The sequence below is a fragment of the Silene latifolia genome, chromosome 2 (assembly GCF_048544455.1).
Source record: "Silene latifolia isolate original U9 population chromosome 2, ASM4854445v1, whole genome shotgun sequence".
NCBI lineage: Eukaryota > Viridiplantae > Streptophyta > Magnoliopsida > Caryophyllales > Caryophyllaceae > Silene > Silene latifolia.
In genome coordinates this window covers 148,723,700-148,744,522 of record NC_133527.1, presented here as the reverse complement: position 1 = coordinate 148,744,522, position 20,823 = coordinate 148,723,700, and the positions used below count along the sequence as shown (strand labels likewise).

The following is a 20,823-nucleotide window of genomic DNA, read 5'->3' as shown; positions in this document are numbered from 1 at the left end:
TGGCTAAACTGCTAGAGCTACAAACAATAGAAAGGTTTCATCAACTTGCCATGAAGTCATGACTTCATGTGCATAAAATGTGAGACACCCAGTTGAAAAGAAGGTTTAAGGTTGGAAACAATTGGTAGCCCTTCTGATTCCTAGACTTTGCTCTGGCAAGAAACTCCAACAAGTGCTGCCCTTTTCACCTTGATAGAAAAACAGCTAGCAGAAGCCGGCAAAATAAGACCAGACCTTGAGGTTACTGACATCTAGAGCGATCAATGTGCACAAAACTTCTTGCAATGATAATTAATCATAAAAGTAGAAAAGGCCCTAAAGTTGGAGAAGCAAAAACTTAATGTGATGGTACTAATGAAGAGTTTAAAATATTTCAACTCATGTAAATGTATGTGCAAGGCTCAATTACAAAAAGAGCAGGACAGAAAAGAAGCAAATCGGGGAAAAATAGATCAGGAAAACGTTCTTGTCTTGTCAACAAATCAAACTCTATGCGAAGCATCCGACGGTCTATTCAACTAGAAAATTTACAATCCTGTTTAACAAGTTCAGGCCAAATACAGTCTCTTCGCAGTTGACTTTCACACACACACTCAGTGGTTCTGAGCAATTACCTTCAACGGTAATGCTAATCAAGCAAGGGGTAGAAGTGCTCAGTATCTCAGAACTGAACCGTAAACACAGACCTGATGCATCGTCAAGCTTTGACGACAGTGGAAAATCTGCAGATACAAGAAAAAGTTTTGCATTGCTAAGCATCTTTAGGGCTATGCTCTCACAGATTAGAAGAATTGAATCTTTTGTCTGGGTATGGTCACTTGCATCCTTATTGAGCTCCGCAATGTGGTCAGCATAGGTGCACCTGGCATTAAAGGCAAGATAAATTAACACTTAACTCATAACTTGGCCACCACTGCTAAGAAAGATGCTTGTCAAGTGCGTTGTGATACAACACATACAATAGAGCAGAAGTACAACAGGAACATAATGAATCGTATAACCAGTGCTTGCCCATTCGAAATTCACATTTGACTAAAAAGGCACAAAACATGTTGCAGATAAAAGTCATTTTAACAGATTCTCAGGCATCACCGGGATTACTGCGAGTTACAAAGTTGACAAACTGCATACCGATTACAAAGGACTTCACTTACATGCAAAGGAGTGAAAAGTGGACCCATACAATATACAGAGTAGCTGACCACTAAATTAGACGCAGATAATGCCTGTAACAACTAGCAATTCTTCAGTTTTCCAAAGGTATTTAGGCTACTTCCACAAAACAAAACTAGCAATTCTTCAGTTATCAAAAGATATATAGACTACTTCCACAAAACAGACTTCTGTGGATCTTTCAAATTTCAATGTTGTCTTGGAATTCCTCATAAACTTTTAGTTTAAGAAAAAATATCCGACAATGCCATAATGAAAAATACAAATCATGTAACCTGGAAACATCTATAGTACATTTTACTCTTTTTTTTTTATTGGTATAATTTACAGTTGTAAGGGGACAAGCGGAGCAAAACAAGTTAGGCACTCAGTCAAAACAGCCAACTAGATAAATAAACAAAGAAGAAACAAACAGTCCTCTCAAGTGCAATACCTTCTCACATATTCAAACATCCCTGGAAGTTGAGATTCCTTATTCCTGAAAGCTAAGACATCCATCTCAAGGGGCTTAATGAAATATCCAATGTCGGGCCGCAACTTGACAGAATACTTCTTGCCATTGCACCATAATGACAATTTCAAGGGCAGTAGATGATGATGAAATCGGACATGAAGGATTCTTCTCTCCATGTAGCCAGGTCCAAGAGTATCAATTTCTTCCATCGGAACCAGTGTTGGAACATCATCCTCAGACGGAGGTGACCTAATACATCAGTTACCCAGTAAATCTTTGTGAAAAAACCAAGTAGTTAGAAGGATGCTTAGAGAAATCAAACATGGATAGTCATACATAAGTACATACAAATACACCCTCTTATTCTTTGGGATCACTCCATTTGATCTCGGCAAAAAAGATTTAAGAGAGCAAGAAGCGCAGATTGTCGGGGTCAAAGAGGAACGATGGCGGCTAACAAGTATATATAAAATCATCAATATATGTTTCAAATTATAATGGTGAAACAGACATTTCAGGTTAAAACTTCATCAAATTTAAGAAGTAGCAGTTCCACTGAAATGGCCATAATGGGAAAAAGGAAAAACACCAGATGACCAGAGAGAATTGGAGGGACTATTACATAACCAGTCTCAGTCAACACTCTTCAAATCTGATCCATCAGAATGGAAACATTTTACCATAATGCTTTTAAAAAGAAAAGACTCGAAGAACATGCTCCAGACTATAGTTCCTAAAGGTCAGTGAGCCAAGGGTATGAGTGCACTCTCTTCTCCAAATCAGATCCATCTAAAATGTTTGCAAACGGATGAAAGTGAAGATTAAAAAGCCATTGATGCACTTCATGTTTCCATGTAGAGCTATAACTTCCTTCCGCCTCTGACCCGATTTCGAAATCTTGATATTGCTTCACCAATACATCCACAGTTAGCTGTGTCTTACTGTAAAACTACTCTTTCAGTTCTTACCACAGGTTCATTGGTATCATACCTGCCTAGAGGATCGACCTTGCGGGATTTACCACTTCTACGATTTAAGGTCTCTCAGTTGCTAATCATAGCTCATACTTCTAAAAGCTGTAATAAAAAAATGTCTTATGATGCCATCAACAAAAACAATGTCGTGAATCGTGATAATCATACCTCTCTGTTGTCGCCGATGCTTGGTCCGACAAATTTGCACCTCTACTGGATCCCTCGTCCACCAAAGATACCTTTGATAAAGGTTGATTAGAGGAATTATGGAAAGAAACCTCCACACAAATTAGGAGTGGTGAGATGTTTGATATCTGAGAAGAAAATGTATATTCCACCTTCAGGCCCTGGCCACTGGCAGAATCAAGAAGAACATACGTTTTAGGCTTAGCTTGGCTACCAAGATCACCAACAGAGATTCTGGCAGATCTCTGAACGTTATCGCCTGTAGATGTTTTGAGGTCTCGGTTTAAGCCAATGGGCTGCTCAACCAACCATGACTCCAGAGCACTCTTAGACATCACATCCTCCATTCCACCAGATCCATAATGGATATTACTATTATCAGCAGCACCATCCTGCCTTTCTAATGCATTTTCAGCATCTCCAATCTGGATCAATGGACCAGCACTATCATCAGCTTCACTTACAGATTCATTCTGTTTGCTGTCATAGCTAGCATTTGAGTCACGATCAGAACTATAATCAGATTCACCTTCCTCGGAACCCGATAATGTCTCAGAATCATCAGTTATCTCAGAGCCACTTGAATTTTCAGTTCCTAGGAACGAGTCTTGACCCCCATCAGCTAAAGGCAAACTGCAAGGTTTTGGGAGAGGTTCATAACCTGGTGCGGCATGTAGAACTACTTGTGAAAGAGATCCAGGAAGATAGAATCTTGAACTTAAGGGAGGGGAAGATGGTGAGCCCTTTGGGGGGACAAATAATTTTCTTGCAATAAGCTTAGTTGCTTCCTCCTTTACGGAATCAGAGATTACCCCATGAATATCAGTATCCAGAAAGCCTGGCAAAATCTTTGATAAAGCTCGGGCTCGATCACGTACATCATAGTTCATGTCACATTTTGCTAGCTCAAAAATGAAACTTACAATTCTTTTTACTGTCGTTCGATCATCTCCTTTAGCAGAAAAGGATATCTGGATTAAATCAAGTGAGGTTTCAGGCATGAAAAGATAATACTTATGTAAACAACAGGAAAATTGGACATGAGTTCCCCCAGTGTTCGGTGGAACAGCAAAAGTGAGCATACGATAAAGTCGATAATACTACATTTCACAAGAATTACATTCTGATATCAGAAGTGCTTGAGCAAGAGGAAATGTAAAGAACAGAAGGCATTAACATATTAAAAACCCAACAATCACCGCATAGGTTACACAGAAATAATTGAGAGACCATAAGACATTAAACTGGGTATAAGTGTATAAGTGTATATCAATCCAGAGTTCAAGTGCTGGAGCACATTTCAATTCAGCCTTATCCTTCAGGTTCAAAATCCCTTCTACTCAGAAACTTTGGATTGCTATACACTTGTACACTTATACCCACTAGTTCCCGAGACAGCCCAAGAAATGCAACCTTATATAAAAAGCTTTCTATAAACAGTAAAAGAAATTCAAAAGAAAGAAAAGATAGCAGTATGGTACAGTAGTGTGTACAAGGGACAGTTGATTTTGACTAACCTTGACAGAGGTATTAAGAATCTGGAGCTTTGTTTCAGGTGACTCTGAACTGAAGCAATAAGCAAGATACTTCAGTATCACGGTTAGCATCAATGGAATTCTTTCTCCTATAGAATTGTATTCTCCAACCATCCATATAATTATTGCTCGTGCGGCAGGTACCTTGACTGCATCTAAACTTCGAGCGAGTTGAATAATTACCTTCAAATTTGAGTGGTCAAGAACATCAAAACAACACAAGTCAGAATGTCAGTCAACTGACTCCATAAAATAAATGCTCTTAGAATCAAGTGCTTGAGATTTTAAAACAATTATCAGCAGCATATTACCCAAAGGCCAAACCTTTCCATTTTGCTTTCACGAGTCATATGGCAACAGCTAGTTTAAACAACCTCTCAGCCAGTATAACACATACAAAGATGAAAAATGCCCATTTGCTAGTTCAAGTCACAATAAATCTTCTATTTTTTGTTTACTCCCTCTATCCGATCATTTCTTTACATTTTCTTATTTGGGTTGTTTCAATTATTTCTTTACGTTTCCATTTTAAGTATGCAAAAGTTGCTTTTTCATCTCATGTGCATGTTACTTTTTCACTTTTTGTATTTTTCTGAAAGCATTTCTCTTAATTCCTTGGCCTTTGTGCCAAAAGCAAACATACAGAATTGACTTGGACGGAGGGAGTCTCACTCTAATAGAGAGAAATGAATTACAGCTGTACGTCATATGTAACATGATACATGGCTAGCCCACCTTCTCATGAGTTAATGGATCTTGATTTATGATGGCTTTAATGGACATCACTGCCTGGATCAGAACTCCAGCTTCTTCATCCACAACATTTGTTTCACCAGTTATAGATTCTGCAGTTGGTGTTTTTATAGTAAGTACTTTAATGTAATACCAGATAGATACAAAAGAAAGGAGCCACTAAAGTTTCCAAGTAGAAAGAGCAGGTCGTGACAGACCCATTTTCACAAGTGACAAAAGACTTTCCAAGCATAGGTCAGCAAATTTAGCAAGACGCTGCGCACATAACCCAATCGCAGCAACAGTATCAGACGCAAATCTTCTGTCTGGATCTTTTATATAATCCTGCCAACAGGAAACTAGTACTTAGAATATGGGTATACCACAGTGACAAAGCAAAATTACTAAAGGCAAATGAGAAAATACGATGAAGTGTCCCCGTAGGTATTGAAGGTAAGGAAAAGATAGGATACCTGAAATTCCTGGAAAATGCAAGGAATTGACAATTCTGTTGCAATCAAAGAGAGAACTTCAAGCTTCAAAGCTTTTATTGGGTAAGTCTCGGAAGTCGATATAAAAAAATCTTCGTAGTAGTCGGAAAAGAGAGAGGGCATGACTTTAGCAAAAATTTGAATATTGCAAAGAACCTGAATAAGCAAAGGACAAAATCAGTGACAACGTCTAGAAGAATAATTTACTAATCAGTATCAAAGACAGCATATTGTCAATTAATATCATTCTGTTTACACCCAACTCCTTCCTAATATGCAGGGGATCGGATCCTAATCATGACTGCCCCAATTAAAAATTGTAAGATGGGAGCGGGGTAAACCCACTGGTTCTTTTCTTTTTGTCCTTTTAGGGGTTGGGAGGCAAGTCCTGGGTCAGAGATGGGTGGGCTGAGGTTTCCGTTCTTACCCATTGTACCAAGGATAAAACAAAACAAAAAAATGCTAAATAAAAAGTAGAAAAGGTATTAAACTTCAAAACATAGAAAAGGCTGAAATGTGAATATAGACCTACAAGAGTGCTCATGTCCAATCGGGAAACATGAATCATTGATAATTGTGCTGTAGCATAGGAAATAAATTGTTGAGTGAAATTTAAGGTTATGTTCGGATATGTGGATTTAGAGGGAAAAGGAGGGAACGGAAAGGGAGAGATTTAATTTCCTTTGTTTGGTTAGCAAAACTAACGTGGAGAGAACTGAAGGGGAGGGAATTGGATACTTCTATCTCCTTCCTACAGAGCAAATTAAAATCGTTCCAACAAAAGGGAAGATTTGGACATCAAACTCACTCCATCTATTCCCGCTCCATTTATCTTCCTTTCCCCTCCCTCCTCTTTTTGTAACCAAACACACCCTAAGGAGATGGTTTAAGATATAAACCAAAATGGGGGACGGGAAAACCTACCACATACTTTGAGGCATTTGATGATCTTAACAAGAACAACAAAGGTTTCACAATTTTGTTCAATGCATCCTTGGGCGCCATTATCCAGTGCACTCCAGCAGCTGCAAGTACCACAGCGCTGTTCTGGCTCCATAGCAGAGGTGATGTACTCTTTAAAAGGATCTTCACATCATCATTCGCCTCACCTTGTGTGAAAGACGCATCATCAAAGTCCCGGATCATCCCTTTCCCGGTGCTTGATCTTGTTAAATATTCATCTGGACCTTCAGTATATGACCTGGCAACCAAATCTGCTAATTCAGACTTGGAGTGCCCATGGATCAACTCACTAGCCTCAACCAAATCTCCATTTGAATCACCCATTTCAAACCTATTAGAGGGTGCAAATAGCACAGATTCTTTGGCAAGACCATGACTTGCGATCACAAAGCGCAACAGAATCCCAATCAAGATAATCTGACCCCATTCTTCAACATCAGGGAGAGTTTCACAAAGCTTTCGATAGCTTTTTGCAATCAACCGCAAGTTATTTGGACATATTGAACTAAATGCAGCTGCAGCAGCTCCAATTACGCCAGGTGAATGGTCATTAAGTAGTATTCCGATAATCTGCAGAAGAAACTCTCTTCACATTTTTTTCCAATGAATAAAGATATGTAAATACAAGAACTGCATGGGAGTACAACGAAAGCTAGAATGTAAAAAAGTAATAAGTAATTTAGTCAGAACTGAAAAATACAAATGAAATAAACCATTCATCAAAGAAACCACAAAGGATCATGACATTTAAAATCAAGCAATCCACAAAGGATCATTTTTTCAATATCCGGAGATAATTGCGAAGAAAAGAGTAGAAACAAGAAATGTGGCAGATCAGACAAAGGCCCAGGGGAATCCAAATGATAAGGAAGTATTGTTAAAAACATGCCATGTAAAATCTTTCATATAAATTACCTCTTCAACTGCAGAAGCATTTTCTTCTTGCCGCAAGTCATTTAACTTTGGAAGAGCATTGGCTGCACACTTTCTGACGTAGACAGAAGGATCTCTGGCACATTTGTTTACAGCAGCAATAACAAGAGGTGCAATGACATGTAGACGGATACCAGCCATAGTTCGAAGAGCCCATGCACGCACCAAAGGATTAGTGTCTCCCAAATCCTTCTGGAAGTAATTAATGGATAACAATGCTTCATTTGGACGCCTGCAAGGTTGTGCCAGATGGATAATACTTTCATCACTAGAATAGTAGTTTAGAAAAGAAGCTACATCAGCAGTTCAGCACTTGCTAGTAAGGTAACTGCCAACATGATACATCTGCTAGCCAAAGAAAAATATTCCCAACACAAAATGCTTGTTCACGCATTGAAAAATAAAAATCCACCTAATATATGCCATTAAGTGCCACCCCCAATGCGAAGAGACACACAGTATTAGTATATCTTCTCTGGAACTAGAAGTCTAGAACCACAATGAGTCTAAACTTCCACTAGACAATGACATAATCATATTCCACGGAACTCTTCATGAAGAAATACACTGAATGAAATGATTAGCTATGTGGTAACTCATAGAAAGATAAACCGACTGTTGTGTAAGGAAGCATACTTTTCAGCGTAATGGAGCAAGTACACATATACTAGCTTCTTCACTTCCAAAGACTGTGATGCCACATTTTTCACAACCTACACTCGTAAACAAATACAAACACGTCTTAATAGGTATAACCCAACAGAGTCACACAATTTTGCAATAAAACCAAAGAAAATAAAACAACACCTAACTGAGTTCCGTCGCTAAAATAAGTAATCAGTAGCTCATACTAAATAATTAGCAAGTCTCCAAAGGCTTTATTGTTCACTAAATAGAGGAGTAATTTAACAGCAATTGGCTAGTAAGAAATATTCTTCTACTGTTCACTTCATCCATCACTATAACAACACCCACGGTCCAATTAGCCAAATCACGCAATCAACTCTTACCAGTAAGCTCAAATCTATTGATAAACAAGTTCAGGAACCAAAGGAAACAAAGACAACATAGACAATCAGAGTTCAATTACATAGCTGAACACTGCTACCGCCTAAATGTGGTAACAACGTTATAGCAAACTAACAAACTAACAACAACGCTACACATATGACTCAGATGAAACTTTGATTTACCTAATTTACCTCAACCATCACTCCAACAAAACCTTGATCTAAGCAATCACCGTCATTCCGAGTATCCGACACCATAACCACCACCCCCACGACATAACCACCACCACGTTATAACGCCACCATCCTGGCGCATCCCCTCCAATCCCCTCACCAGTAACACGCCAATGGTGCGTCGGGGTGGGGAGGTGCTCACCAACAACAGTAGGGTAGGAAAAGAGGAAAAAGTTTATGTTTATTTTTATATACAAAAAAACGAAGTTGATCATTTTACTAGAAATTCTATTGAAACGTCCATGAATGAATTTCATCATCTTTGTGTGTCATTGTTTACTAATACTCCATTAGTAGTCTCTTCCTTTAGAGCCAAAAGTGCGGGTTGTTGTAGTCTTATCCCACAAGAGTAATTGTAAAACCCGGGGCATGTAGTAGGGTTGATTAATTCTTGAAGGAAAGTGTTTTGTGCATGATTCTACAACATATCCAAGAGTTGTATATTTCCGATTTCTATTTGTTGTTTCACTACTGGTTTCCACATTGTTGCTTACCCCCAATAACCAACAAAACCCATCAGTACTTAAAAAACTAACCTCGATCCTACAGGACCATAATTCTGTAGCTCAGACTAGCATCATAATATTAATAATCTCAAATTTAGCTACAAACTAAACTTAAATACACAAAATCAGCTTCAAAAACAACAGAAACATTGTTATAACCTAAAATTGAGTAATTAGTGTTGTAAATTGATACCTGAGGGAAGTAATTGGACACATCAATGCCTTGAGCAATGAGAGCGAGCAAACGCTTGAGAGCTTCGCATTTCTCGGTGTCGAATTTGCTATCGAGTAGCGGTACGATACTGACGTCGTCAGGATCGTCATAAAGGTGGGCGTCTGTGCCGATTCTGAACACCATTGTTGACGCTTTGCTCAGCGAATCCGCCGTTGCGCCGAATTGCGTGAACATTTTCTCTCGATTGTGTGGGAGGATTTTGTTAAATTAGGGTTGTGAATATTTGGGAATTTTCCAGGCGGAGATTGAGATAGTTGAGGGAGTGATCTGGGAAGAAGAAAAAGGGAGAAGTTGAGAGAGGGAAGATCGCAATGCTTCGGAAAAGACCAGCCAGACGGGTGACTCCGGCATGCTCATTCGGGTATGGATGTATTCGTGGGAATGTGGGACGTCTAGGCAATTTGTACTTTTTAAACCACTACTTTTAGGCCCGTGTGCACCGGTTATTTTTTTAAAGACGCTTCGCATAATATATTTTTCTCACTACTATACACTGGTTGTTCCTAAACACCCTTTACCACCAATCCACCACCCTCCACCTTCCGATCACCCTTCATCCCCACCCAGTACAAGTAAGTTTTTTGTTGTTGAGTTTTGTTTGCGATCGTTGATTTGATGATTTTGTCAGGGTAATGTAGGAATCATAACTGGAGTTTGTGATGAATTTAATCAAATTATGATCATTTCTTGTTTCGACTAAGGTAGTTGATTCACTCTCGAGAAAGCGTTGTAATTTAAAGTAGTCTTGGGATAGGTGATCTATAGAGAAGGACTTAAGGCTAAAATGCACTTGAAATGACTCGTGTTGGTATGTGAGTCCACTACTCGTGAGTATCTACATCTAATTCGTGGAGCACAAATTCTTATTTGTGACGGCCTTACCCGTCGCAAGCTTGCGACGGGTCGAATACATATCATATAACTTGGAAATGGGTCGGATACCTAATGCGAGTGGGTGACAATATTTGATATTTTAATACTCAATTATTGGGATTTACACCCAAGCATTTAAATGCTTCTGCAAAACTTTCCTCCATTATTTTGCATCCATTAATCTATTTCTCATCCGTCTTTTCTTCATCCCAAAATTTCTCAAAAAATTCACACATTCACACACTCTTTCATCTTCATCCCAAAAAAAACTTTCCAGGATAATCTTCATTTAAAAAAAACAGAAAAAAAAATACTACATTCAAACCTAACAAAAAACTATAAACATATCACCATTATAAAAGAAGGAAGCAAGATCTGAGAAAAGGGACGAGATTAAGGTAAACATTGGGTTTTTTATTTGTTTCATCAAAATCTGTTTTTGTTATTTGTTTTGCAAGTATTCTTTTTTCTTTTGGGTTGAAATAAACGTTCAGTAGTTTCCATGATAATCTTCATTTAAAAAAAAAAAAATTACTACATTCAAACCTAACAAAAAACTATAAACATATCATCATTATAGAAGAAGAAAGCAAGATCTGAGAAAAAGGACGAGATTAAGGTAAACATTGGGTTTTTTATTTGTTTCATCAAATATGTTTTTTTTATTTGTTTTGCAAATATTCTTTTTTCTTTTGAGTTGAAATAATGTTAAATACATTTTGTTTTTATATACACCTAGATTAGTTAATTTACTTAACTTTGATGATGCATGTGGAAAACAAGATTTCTATCCATCTTGTTAAGATATTTTCTTGAAGGATAAAATTGATAACAAAATTATGGTAAAATCATTATAAATTATCCACAAAAACAACACTAAGATATGAGTACAATATGTTAACTTATTTATGCAATATGTTAACATTTGTAGTTGTTATAAACATTAATATGATATTTATGTGGTTACATTTGTTGCAAATATAAAGACTTTTATTTTTGTCAAGTTACATTCTATATTAATATATTAAATCTTAATTACATGGTGACATCTTCTATTGTTTTCAGATTTATCCACCAAGGACGATACTCAAAGATGAAGAATTGTTGGAGTGTAGTTTCATGTTAGGAGAGACATTCTACACCTAATATCATCATGTTACCAAATGGGTTGAAACTTGTAACCACAAATGGTGTGACATTTTATGTTAATATAATGATATGGTGCCTTATTTTACCGGCATAGACTAATAACTTGGTCACGTAAATAATAATGTTCATATTTTTTATCAATATGTTACCATATTTGAATTGATAACATATTGGACAATTTTGTAAACATGTTGTAAAACACAGTACACTACCATTTGCAAACTATTTCTAAGTCGATATTAGGGTGAGTAGACATTTGGCTAATAAAAAAACATTTTCTTACTTTTCCAATGCATCGTCTTTACCATACAATTGAAAAGTCAAAAATAAACCTAATCTAAACCTCATTTCACGTCTAAAATTCATTTTCACTCTTTTTAATTTTTGTTCTCTCCCTATTTTCAAATTTCCAGATCCCAGAACTCTTTATCATCTTTTTCAACTTCATACAAATTAACCACAAATCCAAACATTAACATAAAAAATGGTAACATGGTAATGTTGAAGCAAAGAGGACACCACCTAAGAAGAATGCTAGAACAACCACATGTAAATATTGAAGTCGGCAGCAAATATCTTTTAAATTTGATATTCTATTTTTGATTAGATTTTGTGTATTTACTTTGTGACCATTTTAGGCTTTGTTGATGATTTTTGATTTTGATTGTTTAAATTTTAGTTTGAAAATGTTTAAAGTCTATTTTAGGGGGTTTTTTTTGTTATCTTTTGGTTGTTGTGTTTAATTTTGGTTTCTTCATCTTCTTTAAATTTTAGAGAAAATTGTTGATTACAGCCTTTTAAAAATCACTTTTTGAAAATTACAGCCTTATAATTTTTTTTTTGAAAATTACATCCAAAATATTACTTTTCTTCTAAAATTGCACCAACTTGAGGTTTCCGGTGAATTTTGATGATGTTTTTATGATGTTTGGGGTGATTAATTGGTTTGTGTTAAGGAGAGGTAAGAGATATGGGTAAGTAGGCTCTCAAATAATAAAGGGTACATCATAAAAACATCATCAAAATTCACCAAAAACCTCAAGTTGGTGCAATTTTAGAAGAAAAGTAATATTTTGGATGTAATTTTCAAAAAAAAAATTATAAGGCTGTAATTTTCAAAAAGTGATTTTTAAAAGGCTGTAATCAACAATTTTCTCTAAATTTTACGAAAAACTTATATTGTTTGGGTTTAATTTTAAGTTTCCTATTTACGAAGCACTTATATTGTTTGGATTTTATGGTTATTTTTGGATTTTTTTCATGATTTCAATTTTTTGTTCATCCTCTTGGATTTGGAGTTTGTTCTATATGTTTTTTTTTATTCTATTGTTTGTTTATTGATCTTCATCTCCATATAGTTAAAATGTAACCATATTAATCAGAATATGTAACCATTTTACGATATGTTTTTATTTGATTTGATTAAGATGGTAACATGTCAGATAAAAATGATAACGTGGATGTCTGTGTATAAAATGTTACTAACTCAGTTAACATATTATTGAGGATGGTATCATATTTAATTAAAGTGTTGACATGTTGATGAGTTTATTGAATTGAATAATAGTATAAAATGTAACCAAATATAAGTTTTTTGTGAGTTGTTACTGTTTTTGCCAAACATGATTTGGTTACTTAGTCTACTTAAGTGTTAATAGAGCATAAATTAAGTTGATGTTTTGTTTGTCACTATTTTAAAGTTATTTGTACACATTTTTTTCGGAATGCCAAATTACTAATAATCCATGATAACATATGTTAATGGTTACATACTAAGTTACAATTAGTACATTTTATTATGTTTATATAAACTTGTGTTCTTTGTTACCATTTGTTATTGAGTCAAATTATGAACCTAGTGATGAGAATAGTGAAGTTCTTGTGTCATGTATGATGTTACTAAAGATAAGGTGTTTGTTACCATTTATATAGAAACTACTGAATTAAAGGATAATGGTAAAGTAAAATATTAAACTGATGTGGTGACATATTAATCCGAGTTGTTTACATATTTGCATGTTATTCAATGTGTTGTTGTGTAAAATATGTAACTAACGTGGTGACATATATTCTGAAATGGTTCATCTTAAACAAATAAGTTGACATATTGATCTGGGTGCTTGTTTGCAGTCGACGGACGTTGAAGAAGAGGCAACAACTTTAAAAGAAAAAACAAGTTCATCTAACGTTATACTCGAGCTACAGTGAGAAAGGGTGTCGCATGCGATGGTGCTGGGCACAAAGGGAGATGGTGAATGGCTGAATGCCAAGAAGCGCTTAAGAAGTCTGGGTGGGGAAATGGGATGGTAGTTGTTTGTATTGAACAATGTAGTTTCCGTTTGTTATATACCATCTTGACCCTTTTATCATCGTTATACTCTGATGATTTTTTATTTATCCGTTGTTTTCTTTATCTTATAATCCGGGTTGTTACAAATGGTGCCAAATTGGGTTAAAAGGGTAACAAAAAATATGCCACCTTTATTGCGTAGATATGTTGCCATTGTATGGACTAAATGTTACCATTTGAATTGTGTAGGTCAATCACACACTTGTATAGACTCTCAATATGTTACCATGGATTTGAAAAGATGTAACCATTTTAAAAAATGTAACATTTGATATATTGCGTCGCTACTTAAGTTATAAAGATGTAACCATTATAAAATAGCTTATTGATATTGCAAAACTAATGTAACCATTTTCACCAATCGACTTAGAAATAGTTACAAATGGTGCCAAATTGGGTTAAAAGGGTAACAAAAAATATGTCACCTTTATTGCGTAGATATGTTGCCATTGTATGAGACTAAATGTTACCATTTGAATTGTGTAGGTCAATCACACACTTGTATAGACTCTCACTATGTTACCATGGATTTGAAAAGATGTAACCATTTTAAAAAATGTAACATTTGATATATTGCGTCGCTACTTAAGTCATAAAGATGTAACCATTATAAAATAGCTTATTGATATTGCAAAACTAATGTAACCATTTTCACCAATCGACTTAGAAATAGTTTAGATTAGGTTTATTTTTGACTTTTCAATTGTATGGTAAAGACGATGCATTGGAAAAGTAAGAAAATGTTTTTTTATTAGCCAAATGTCTACTCACCCTAATATTTTTTTACTCCCAAGTCTCCTCAGTCAGTAAGTACTCTGCTTGCACAGTACCATTTATCTATCCATTTACCATTTAAACGGTACCATCCGACCCGTCGCAACCTAATTGTTCGTGGAGTGGCTCAACTGTTATAAATGGAGATGCATAAGTATTAAAGTACCTTGTTTGATTTCACATGAATTGACTGGCCCTCAAAAACTTGAAGGCCAAAGTAAAATTAGTGACTTACATGCAGGGACGTGAACCAAAATGGTCCAAGGGCTGTCCGTTTTTGTTCGAATCTGGACAGGAAATTGCAAGGCATTTCGGTGAGTATAATTGCATGATTTTTAAGAGAAAATGCCTACAAATGGTCCCCCTTTTGTACAAGCAAAGATGGCAAAACAATTATTAAGCAATGACAACTATACAAGCTTCCCAAGAACACTCCAAACTGCTGAAAAGGGGCGTGTACTTTGCTGCCAAGAGCTGCCAATTTTTGTCACGTGTTTAGTTGTTAGTGTGGACAGCGGGCCGCCCACGGGGGCGCTTGGTGAAGGTCGAAAACAAGCGTTTGCATTTTGTATGGAGTCGCCACCAATTTTTATGGGAAATTGGAACCGTTCGAATACCTCGTGTCATGTCAGGACACAAAGTAGTGACATGAACACTAAGCAATCGTTACCCTTAGCATTCTATGTCTAGAATGACTCTCTGGATGCCAATGAACACGGGTGCTCACGGAGATCTGGAGTAAGGGGTGAGGGTACGTATTAGGAAGCTCTTTTGATCGAACACCTAATCCCGCCCGCCTCGATAGCGGCCTCTACTAATGATTAGGGAAGTTATTCGTACTTGATATATCGTCGGCTATATGCATGCAATGCAACATCCATTGTTTTGATCCTAGCATGTGAAGATTAGACTAAGTCGGTGGACAATTAATTTAGCATACAATTGGGTCAAAGTAGGATTTAATGTTGATTTACATGTGAAAACATACAAACAAAGAAAGAAATACAGTGATTATAAATTACAATAATGAAAATTACAATAATTACATTGGATAGGTGATTTATGTCGAAAATACCTTTAAAACGGATGATTTGAGAAAAAAAGAATAAAAGAAGGAATTACAAACAGAACAGAAGTGATAATATGATTAGTAGTAGATTAATACGTAAACTAATTAAACTACGTCAAGCGAAACGGAGTTCGGGGACGAAATCATCTCGAACAGCGCGCAGCAGATCGCCCTCTGGAAGAGGCGCAGGCGATTCTTGCGTCGCTCTGTTCCAAGGGTGAGTTCTCGGCCGTAAGGCGAATCGCAAATCGCTAATTTGAATTGATGAATTTAATGATGGATTAAAATATTTACTCGGATGAAAGTGATTAACAGGTTAATTACATGTGAATGATGGTCATAAAAGCGATTAACATGGATAGGACGAACCGGAAACGGATTATTTACATGAAATTATGATGAAAGCGAAGAACATTAATGAGTCCTCTATTGAAATAAGTCAATTAGACTAAATACGACGGATATACAACGAATATGCGACGAACATGCGAATAAACAGATTAAACTATATCAATGACGAATTCCAGAAACTCAATATGAACAAATTGAATCTCTAAAATCCGGGTTTGAATTTAATGACGAAAACCCGTAAATATCGGATTATTTAGGATTTAAGTCGGATTTATGATGAATTAAAACATACTAATGATGAATGATTACAATACATGTGGATTATATACTATTACGACGAAGAATTAATGAGAAAAACAAGCAAAAGAAAGAATTTGAACACGAATTACAGAGGACAAACGAAGAAGAAAGGAAGCGAGAATCTGCGGCCCTCACGAAGAGGCGCAGCGAGGCTCGCTCTCCTTCGAAGAGGCGCGGCGATTCTTTGCGTCCTTTCTCGACTTGTTATTTACGGAAATCCGCAAAAACAGATTTTAACTAAGGGTTTTAGAAATCGATTTTAACGGTATTTTCGACGTAAACCTTACAATTGGTGATACGAAAAGGTAAAATACAATAAATAAATAAGGATTATACACCCTCAGACTTACATGTTGACGAAATGAGAAGGACTAAGATATCGATTAGTGAATGCTCGACGCGAATGCAAAGAAAGTGCCCTCATAAGAGGAAAACGATTGATTAATTAAGTTGATTGAGTGTCGTTGGTCAAATTGGTCGGTCATGCAACGGAGAGGCTGGTACCCGGAAAGATCCGAGCTTACGTGGTCGAAATTTCAAGCACGTAGGCGCCAATAAGTAAGAACAAAGTCTAGAATGCAAAGGGAGAAGAGAAGGGCGGACACTCGCGTGAGAAATATGAGGAACGAAGGCTCCTATTTATACTAATCACGTGAAGGAACTAGGGTTTCGGAGACTCTTTGGAAGTGAATCTCGGAAAGATATGAAAAAGATACGTAAAACATGCAGAAAAGGGCCTGGGAAGAGGCGCAGCAGCCACTGCGTCTCTTGGAAGAGGCGCAGCGCCTGCTGCGTCTGTTCCCAGGAGGTTTCCTCCTGCTGAAGAAAGATTTCCGCGTTTAGGCAATCCACCAATGGAATATTATAAAGACTTGGGTGTAAGGAGAACGGTTCTCCCAGAGAACACAAGAATAAGATGGGGTAATTTTTAAGAAGAAACACACACATATAGATTTTTTTTAACGAATTTAGTAATTTAGTTTTATAAATTATCGACTAATATATTACAGAGTATATTTTTATATAAATAAAAGTCAAAGATTTACCTATGTAAAATGAAAACTTCATATTATGAAACAACGGGGAGAGAGTAGTTTAATTTTATAATTTACCTACTAATAAGTTGAAAAACCAAAAACTAAAGGAGTATCATTAACTTTACTATGGAACTCTTGAAAAAAAAAAGTCGATGTGAAGGAGGTTAGAAGTTATAACCCCCTCTATTTACCTATTGAGATGTTCTTATAGGAAGTCTCCAACCACCTATGCTACCTTAATGTCATGCACAAACTGAAAGCAAATTTTATTTATCCCCAAATTCTTATAGGGCTATAGCCAATATATCCCAAAGGCTAGATATTCCCCCCGCTTACATGCTAGGATAGAAAAAGAAAAAAAGAGAAGAAAAGTATGACATCGATTAACACAGGGACTTTGATTTTGTTAAGTGATGAATGCATGGTGTTTAACGGTTTTGATAATGCATAGTTGTTAGTGTGGCTTGTTAAATGCCAAATTAAGCCATTACTTAGGTTTTGGGACATTCCATAAAGGTCATCGACTAAGTTGGTTTAATCCCAAGAGTGAAGGACTTTGGTGATAAGCGAGTCGTTGTTAACTCTCGAACACATTTATATCCAACTTAGTATAGCAAGTAAGTCGGAGTCGAACCCAAAAAACGGGGGTTATCAAAATGGCGTCGTTGTCGGGGACGGTGTTGTATATTTGAAATGTTCTTATGTCTATTTTTAGTTGTGCTTCTTCTTGAGGGACTTTGGTTCCTTGAGAATTTCAGTTTTTGAACTTGCTTTGTTTCTTATGCTCAAAATGTATACAATCGCTTTTTGCCAATGAAGATGGGTCATTTGATAAGTATCTTGCAAGTTTTAACGATTACATGACTTATGCTTGACATCATGGTTATACTCTCACTACTACAAATCCATGCAACTACAACGCCCCTTTAACAACGCTTATTCACGAAAATCACAATAGACGTTGTAGAATGTATGGCGCGAATTTTACTAAAATTAATTACAACGGGTATGGCTATATAACCGTTGTTATAAGTTTTAACAACGGGTCAAACTTGCACAACCGTTGTTAATAATTTGGCGCAAAATTGGCGCAAAGTTAGTGAAAAGTAATCACAACGGTTATTTTTGAAACCCGTTGTTAAAACTTATTTAACAACGGTTGTTGTTTTACAACCGTTGTTAAAACGTTTTAACAATGGTTTTTGTTTAACAACCGTTTTCAATACTTTCCATACTATAAACCACACAAACACAGATCAGCTACAGCCACAAAACACAAACCTTAACACAAACACAGACAAACACAAACACAAACACAAAACACACACTTTCTCATCGTCTCTTTCTCATCGTCGCTTTATCATCTCGCCGTCACTGTTGATTTCATCGTCTCTTACTTTCTCTAATTATCAGGTAAATCTCGCCGTCACTGTTGGTTTCATCGTCATTATTTTCTTTTTCTAATTATTTCATTTGCATGTATGTGTTTTTATCGATCATTATGTTATTTCTCTAAGTATTATTCGCTTAATTAGCTAGTAAAACAAATTAAATAAAATAAAACAAAGAAGAAGCAAGATGATAGAGAGGAATGCATGATGAAGTTTGGAGTTTGTTTGAAAGATTAATTAGGGTTTGGAGTTTGTTTTAACAGTTAGGGTTTGGAGATAGTGAGATAATGAAATGGTAGTTGAGATAATGCATGTATTTATACTAAGTAATGTGTGGTTTGAGTTGTTTTTTAATTAATATATGTTAGGAAGTTGTGCCATAATCATCATCATATCCCTTTCTGTTGCTTCAAATCTTATTATAACCCTTCTCATTCCATATTGTCCATTCATATGCACAGGGATGGCAGTAATAATGCATGCATCGGAATTATAACGGGCTGTAATTATGCATGCATCTAGTAATATTTAATTTTTTTTTTTTTAAAAAACAAACAACAACGGTTATTGAGAAACAACCCGTTGTCTTTAGTTATAACAACGGTTTTGTATATTACAACCCGTTGTTATAACTTTCCCCCCAAAATTGAGTCACACTTTCCACAACGGGTTTTTATACTTAAAACCGTTGTTAATAGTTTTAACAACAGGTTCCTTAATAAAACCAACCGTTGTTAAAACCTTTTACAAAGGACGCTTTAACAACGTCCGCTTTTTTATATAACAACGGTTTTTAACCGTTGTTATAGCCTGTATCTGTAGTAGTGGATCTTTCTACTTGGGAGGCACATTGTGTTGTGTACAATGGCATGAACCTTGAAACCCGCAACTTAGCATTCTATATAAGTAGTAGAAGGTTATGTGAAGTGAGTTGTGAGGAGTTTTGGGTGTTTGTTGAATTCATGGCCGCCGAGTGTTTGATAAAAGGCATACATGACATAATTGAAAGTGCTAAGGAAGATATGTTGGAAAGGATAAAAACCACATTTCAAAAGTTCATTGATGAAATCTATCTATGATGAAAATGAGATTTGTGAGGATGAGACACCGTACTATACCATTGAGTCTACCTATTATGTGACGAAATTTGCCTCCCTTGGGAGGATGGTGTTATAAATGATGATAGTGATGACGATGATAAGTAGATGAAAGATTATAAATCAGTTAATGCATCCATGTTATCTAATATTCATCCATTAACTTGAACGTGCCTAGCTATGGTGAGGAGGACCTTGTACCTCACTCTTGCCCTATGAAACACATGAAGGATGTGCTTGATTCGTGTGTAGGTGACAACAATTTGGAGGAGGAAATAAATCAATGCCAAGAAGGTGAAAAATGATGCGGTCAACAATATTTTCAATGAAGAAAATGTGAAAAGTTCCTTATCAACATTCAATTTGCTAAGCCCTTGCATTTGGGACGAACCCTTCATCTCCATAGACTCCATTTCATTGGGCAATGAATCTATTTATCAAGAAAAAGAGGCAACCCTTCACTCCAAATTCCGTAGCTCGGCCCGTGACACGCTCGATACCAAAACCAAACTTGTATTCAAACTGCTCCCCATATGACTGGAAATATCACATGGTTCATCACATGCCACCCCAATTAAAGCAGGCGACAATTACACACAAGTACACAACCAACACATGTTAGTTTCAATAATACAAATACTCACGAGATAACATGTAAATGAATACAACGCAACAGTGAATCACACGGCCTCCAAATCCTCCTCACCGGTACCAGGGACATGTCCATGGTACCAAACAACCCGGTGACGGCATCACAACACTGCCACAAAACAGCCGAACCGCAGCCCGTAAAACAGGTACTCGGAACACGTCGTGGTACCGAGCCTAGGCGCTAACCGAAACCTTGAAAGACGTCGTGACACCACACGAGTCCCTTCATACTAACGTCCCTCTTGGGATGGGAAATCCCAAAAGGCGGCCCAAGCATAAAATGGTCTTCCGAGCCGTCTTATGTCTCCTCAACAACGATATACACCACACCAACTCCACCAATCACCACCAACAT

At 36.5% G+C, this 20,823-nt stretch overlaps 1 protein-coding gene across 1 annotated transcript; it reads right to left on the bottom strand.

The window, feature by feature from the left end:
• Positions 1 to 321: 321 nt before the first annotated feature.
• LOC141643111 (AP3-complex subunit beta-A) lies at positions 322 to 9,809 on the bottom strand. The gene is made up of 11 exons (XM_074452143.1): positions 9,385 to 9,809; positions 8,078 to 8,154; positions 7,424 to 7,673; positions 6,470 to 7,078; positions 5,528 to 5,701; positions 5,273 to 5,399; positions 5,058 to 5,167; positions 4,305 to 4,505; positions 2,770 to 3,758; positions 1,607 to 1,876; positions 322 to 862 (listed from the first exon to the last, which is right to left on the bottom strand). The coding sequence occupies exons 1-11, from the start codon at positions 9,598 to 9,600 to the stop codon at positions 511 to 513; spliced, it is 3,375 nt and encodes a 1,124-aa protein (XP_074308244.1). The 5' UTR covers positions 9,601 to 9,809; the 3' UTR covers positions 322 to 510.
• Between the last annotated feature and the right edge of the window lie 11,014 nt (positions 9,810 to 20,823).

Bases quoted from the DNA above. Each gene is read 5' to 3' on its own strand.
- LOC141643111 (XM_074452143.1), bottom strand. From the start codon at position 9,600: ATGTTCACGCAATTCGGCGCAACGGCGGATTCGCTGAGCAAAGCGTCA. The intron at 7,079-7,423 runs GTAATTTATATG...TTTCTTCTGCAG, and splicing joins ATGCTTCTGCAGTTGAAGAG to ATTATCGGAATACTACTTAA. The intron at 5,702-6,469 runs GTAGGTTTTCCC...TTGCTTATTCAG, and splicing joins CAAATGCCTCAAAGTATGTG to GTTCTTTGCAATATTCAAAT.